We start from the raw sequence: 6,000 nt of genomic DNA on the forward strand, positions 1-6,000 counted from the left end.
TTACTTTAGAAATGGACAAGAGGACGAAATCTATAAACTAATTGGAATACGCCCTGCCACGGTACCAGAAATTTACAACCACTTGTTTAGCGTCTGGCAACAGGAATGGACACAAGCCACGCAAGGAAGGAGACTTCACAGCTTCCTTCCAAACATAAAAGAACGACTTTCGATGGACCATTTCCATCCCACGAGAGGTCTCATACATTTCCTAACGGGACACGGTCCCTACGGTCAACACCTAAATAAGCACAACCTCAGACAGACTGATAAATGCCTGAAATGTAAAACCGAGACGGACACACCGGAACATAAAGCCTTCTTTTGCCAGACATCAAACAAACAAATCGAAGATTTAAGACAAAAGCTACCAAACTTCAACACGTACCAGTTAATAAGAAATCCCGAGCACTTTACGTCACTAAACAACTTAACAAACCTGGTGTCGAAAGAGGAACATTCCCTCTTCAAATCCGGCATCACTCACCTCCCCATTCAACCCCTACCTCCGGAATGTAATATACCCCCCAGAAGATCACAAAGAATCCACCTTCGACAAACTCAACAACAGGACATCCCTCCTTAGGACTAAGATCACCAAGAGGATAATGAAGCAGAACCTCCCACAGGAACATCAAGAAGGAGACACTAATACAGAAGACAGTGATACGCCAAAACGAAAAAAGGTTACGTCTCCCCGGAGAAAGGCAAAGGATAACACTGCAAGGACTCGACCTAGGAACCAACCGAATTTAACCAAGATTCTTCTTTTTCGTTTCTTTCTTAAATTGTAATCTTACACCCCCTTCTTTATTCTCGTTACTAAACACACTGCAAACTTCTCTCACTGATTCTTGACAATTCTCTATATTTCCACTACCGAACGTACTAATGTACCCGATACTTCCCAGGAAATCCCTCCCTACTTCTTCCCTTCCTGATGATGTCCCGGGTACCAACCGTCGTACCGATGTTCATCCCAGTCCGACCAACTCTTGCTGGTCTCCCGCAAGTCTCCTTGCATCAGGTACCACTCGTTCTTTCATATCTCTTCCTACTATTAATACGTACATCTCAAAGCCAATAATACTCTCACTATCTCAAACATAACATACTAGAACATAGACCCTGCTTAACATTCATAGAATCGTGTTAATGTCCATTCCTCATCTCATCCATCAACACTAATGCACACGACACACAATAAAACTTATCCTAAGAAAACATTACCCACCCAATTACACACTTATGTAATTTCGTATCTGTGATCATAAATAATATTAATGTTAAACACTAACACTTATTTACTTCCTACTATTTCTAACCTTTATCTTAATCTTCTTACCTTGTAGGATGATGTGAAACCAACTTTGTTCAGGAAAACCGAACAAATTTGGTTCTTCACACTGGGACGTTCTTGCCAATGTCACAGTGAATTATTGTAATTAAAAAAATAATGGAAATCAAGGATGAATCAAAGAAAAGCGGGGGAATCCGTAAAAAATTCACGGAACTGACGCCCTGGGTTAATTTTCAGGTACCAGGGCATAAGCACATACCTCCGAAAGTAGCTTGACTACTTTTATCCGTATACATAAAAAAAAAAAAAAAAATCGTTCTATGAAAACAAATCTTGTATACTGTTTAGGAAATAAAATTCTTTGTATATTTGTCCGTTCATCATGTCATTACTCATCTCCATCTTCGCAAATTATCCAAAAGTGGCACAAAAAGCGAAGTAAAATAAAGCAAACCAAAATTTTAAAAAATCAAAACATATAATTTTCTTATCATTGAACAGCCATGAAAGTTCGGGTATCGGGAACAAAGACATTATATTTCTCTTTGTACATAAGGATTATCATAGTGCGGGGGGAAAGTGGGGGTAGATGTCCCCTCGCCCCCCTAATCGCCCCACTGGTCATAAAATTAAAACGACCAAATATTGCAGACTACAGACTTTTGGAGCTTGCCTATGTACACAAACAACTCATTCATTCACGAAAGAGAAAAATCGATATTCTATCACAATCTGAAAAATTGTCAATGTTATTTTCGTATGTATTTTTAGGATCCCATATAAATATTTTTCATTGTTAGAGGGGCATGGCCCCCTTGGGTACAGGCTTGTAGCTAATATTCTAAATGCAATGGATAGTACAAGTGATCCGTGGGCCTGTTTAATTGAACGCACTTTCGAAGCCTTTCCTCGGTCTATTTACTTTAACTTCCTACACCTAAAAAAAGCCAATAGTCGCCACTGTTTATGCTAGGAAAGATGCTAAAGGAAATGCTTCCGTTGCCTAATTCGTTGGGAAAAAATCAGAGTTGGGTGTTGAACTGGAGCTCTTGACTGCAGGCAATTGTCAAGAACCATAAACAGGCCACCTCAGTGAAAAAAAAATGAAACAATTTTTAACTAAAATGCTGGCAAAGAGAGGCTGTTGAAATTTAGAGAGACTGCCGCCAGAACAGGGAAGTAAATGCAGCTCCTCTTTCTGAGTGGAACCATCCATGGTTTGCCTGTTGTATACAAAAACAGCTGTCTCAGTTCCATACCAAACATTCTGCGCTCAATATGACAACATGATATAACACGGCACTGCAAGAATTAATGGTTAATGGTGTTTTCGGCTGAAACTACGAGAATGATTCAAAAAGTAAGGTAACAAGAGCTCTCATGGAGAAACAAGATATACTGATACACAGTAGTATGGCACTGACACACATTACTTACTTTTCAATATAGTAGCCATGTTTGTCCAAACATTTGTTCCAATGGTAAGGCATCACACAGCCAAGGCATCAATGCCGGCATAGAAGGAAATCACGTCATGACGACTTCCTTATCGCTTGTGAATCGCCTATCACGCAGGTGGTTCTTCAATGGTCCGAAGAGATAGAAATCACTCGGTGCTAGATCGGGGGACTATCCTCCTGAACCAGACTTTCAATACGGCACAAATTTTGATGTGTGGTGGACGCGCTTGGCCGACAGGATCGTTGCTCCTGTACATCTCTCCTGTCGTTATCGTACTCAGTGCACCAATACCACGCCTGTTTTCGTGACATTACATTAGCACCGTAACCCTCAACCAGTTGACGATGAATGTCTGCTGGTGAGGTGTCCCTTAGACACAAAAACATGATCACACTACGTACTTCCACGTTTCACCATGTTTCGGTGGGTGCAGTCATCTTCCAACTGATATTGCGTGGGTCTGACGCAACATCTGCGCCATCTAACGGCTGTGTGATCATGCTGTGCTCATCTGCTGCGAGCCTGACGGGAAATTCGAAGAACAGGAGGTGTATGATACCGGTAGGAGTTGTTGTTACCTTACTTTTTGAATCATTCTCGTAGTTTTGAAGGAAAGGGTTGCAGAAAGGGGCGCGGAAGAAAATTAAAGAATGTGCAAATACCCTTCACACACTCTGTTTTCTGATCTCATGCAGTTTGAAGTAAGGCCTACCTGCTGATGTGGATGATGTGTCCGTCGTCAACGTTCTTCTCCCTCATAAGCCTCACGGCCTCCCTCGTGCAGATGGAGAGGCCCAGGACGTTCACATCCAGCAGCTTCCTCCAGGCGCTGGTGTCTCCGTCTGAAAACATTTGTGGGTACTGTTGAAACCAATCCTTTCTTTTGTGAGGGATTCCTAATTAAGCCCGCTTTAGACAACACATTTCCTTTAACATTTTTGCTAGTATAAGTATGTAAATGCTTCCGAAAATCTTATAGCAGATACTACTTTACATGGAAGCATTCCATATAAAATTTCGGTAAGCTTTTGCGATTAGTATGCATAATATATACAACACGAAAGGCACGTAGAGTTTCACCATCTATGGTGAGTGCACACGGTGTTTACAATTGAAACAACTAAAAAATACATGTACTGTATACGTTGTAAAGTATGTATTTAAACTGTGCCATTGCTTTGTACCTAAAATCTTTTTATAGGAAACATCACCCCTCTCGGTTGAATAGTTATCTTCCTTTAAAAATGTGAAGTGATACATTGTTTACATCTCACGCGCAGCCATTACATCTGCACACGTGACCTAGAGATCGCTTCTGATTGGTTATGCTACGAAAAATGCTGCAGAAATAGGACCGATCCTAACCTTGAGAAATGCCATGAAGTATGCCCTGGCATCATTTTGGTCATGGCATAAATGTTAAGATAAATGTTAAGGAAAACGCTTTCTTCTAAAGCGGACCTTATATAGAGTTGCAAACATTACAAACTAATAAAAGAAATGTTAGTTTGTTTTGTGTTGAGGATGAGTGAAAAACATTACGAGTCAAATTTTTCATTGTCGTAAGAAAAAAAGGTAAAGCGCTCCCCTGTACTATGCACCACGCCATGAAGGCGTATAGGGGCGTAGTGTTAGGGCCTCACACTTTCTTGATCACGGCCGAAAGTTGAGGTGACGTGATCAGCACCACGCCCCTAGCCGCCTATACCCCCAAGAGTTTCCTCCAGGTACCAACTTTATACGACTCTGGGTGGGCATTGCTTTTATAATCAATTATTTTCAGCATGATTACACTTTAACTTACAGTTAGTGATTTTCTAGATACGTGAAAGAGTGTTTTGCCTTACACTTAAAAATATTTAGAATTAAAAAATAAGAGAAAATATATATAGGTTGAACTCTCCTTTCTGCAGTTTATACTCGCATAAGTACCCTAACAGGAATGACCATACCTGTGAGCACTGTGTTGGGAGCTCCCACTCCAGCATTGTTGACCAGGACGTCCACTCCCCCCAGGTTGTCTCTCGCCCACTGGAAGGCTGCCAGGATGTCCTCCTCCTTTGAGACGTCCACTTGCAGTGGGTGCAGCTTCCCTCGGGAGCCCTCGAGTTCTTCGGCGATCGCCTGCAACGAGAGGGCAAAGTTCCATCGAGTCATTCTGCGTTGAAGCTTTCTGAGCCTGTCAGTAATGTCATATTTTGCTCTTTGTAATTGCAATAACCTTCACATGGCACGCACATCTTGGGCTTAAACCAGTTATTGAAATTAAAGATCTAATACAGGGGTTCCCAAACTCTTTTGTTTCACGACGCCCGTAGTGTTTCAATATTTTTCCGCGGCGACCAAGTCAGAATGTAAAGTCATCTAACACTTGCAACGCTCTGTTAGTGTGATTAGGTTGCTTGCCTTAAGTTAAAAAGTAAACACATTATTCAAATTCAGAATCATTTCATATGTGAAATGTACTAAAACTATGTACAGACTAACAAGTAAGTGTCATTTCAGTGAAAATATTGGATTATTTCGCGGCGCTCCAGGGCACCGCAGCGGAAACTTTGGGAACCACTGCCATACACATTATCTTCCATTAAATGTGAATTTTAATTTGATAATGATATTAATATTTATACAAGGTGATCAAATGTGTCCCGGATGTTACATGTAACACACAACATCAGTCACCTGCACATAATCAATTTCTAAAAGAGTGGTTAGCACATTGCACTACGACAGGTTGCTTGGGCATGGATGTTTGTGAGTGTCCATTCATCAGTTTCTTCATATCACCACTCAGCCCCAACTTCGCAAATTAGCCAAAAGTGACACAAAAAGCGAAGTAAAAATAAAGAAAATCAATCAATCGATCAATCGATCAAATTAAAAGATAAGTGTGTGCGTGTGCCTGAATATCTCGCCTCGAAAGCTGACTGCGTTAAGTGGTTAACTTTGGATGTCTCCACCGAAAGACCAGGCTCGAATCCAAAGTCGCGAAGGAAAGAAGTTTGTATTTACGTGAAACATTAAATTAATTTATATTACTAACATTTCAAAGGAGAGACGTGAGACCTTGACGAAGCCGAATCTGCAGTCATTTACACTGAGAATCTTCCATCAAAATAGTTGGTCATTCCCGTTTCTGTTGTCGCTTCCTTCAAAATTGCAATTCATTTCTAAGATAAACACTGTATGCACTGGTGTACGCAGAAGTGGGAGCCATGATGTGCGTCTATGGCCAAACA

General features: G+C 41.0%; 1 protein-coding gene across 1 annotated transcript in view; it reads right to left on the reverse strand.

Moving 5' to 3' along the window:
* The window catches only part of LOC146002220 (dehydrogenase/reductase SDR family member 11-like), an 81,866-nt gene that overhangs the window by 54,047 nt on the left and 21,819 nt on the right, over positions 1-6,000 (reverse strand). Inside the window, exons 2-3 of the mRNA XM_083139938.1 lie at positions 4,714-4,885; positions 3,474-3,603 (exon numbers count right to left, since the gene is read on the reverse strand). Coding sequence (XP_082996064.1) covers positions 3,474-3,603; positions 4,714-4,885 — 302 coding nt within the window. The remainder of the gene's footprint in view (positions 1-3,473; positions 3,604-4,713; positions 4,886-6,000) is intronic.

This window comes from Lepisma saccharinum, chromosome 18, assembly GCF_977018435.1.
Source record: "Lepisma saccharinum chromosome 18, izLepSacc3.1, whole genome shotgun sequence".
Classification (NCBI taxonomy): Eukaryota; Metazoa; Arthropoda; class Insecta; order Zygentoma; family Lepismatidae; genus Lepisma; species Lepisma saccharinum.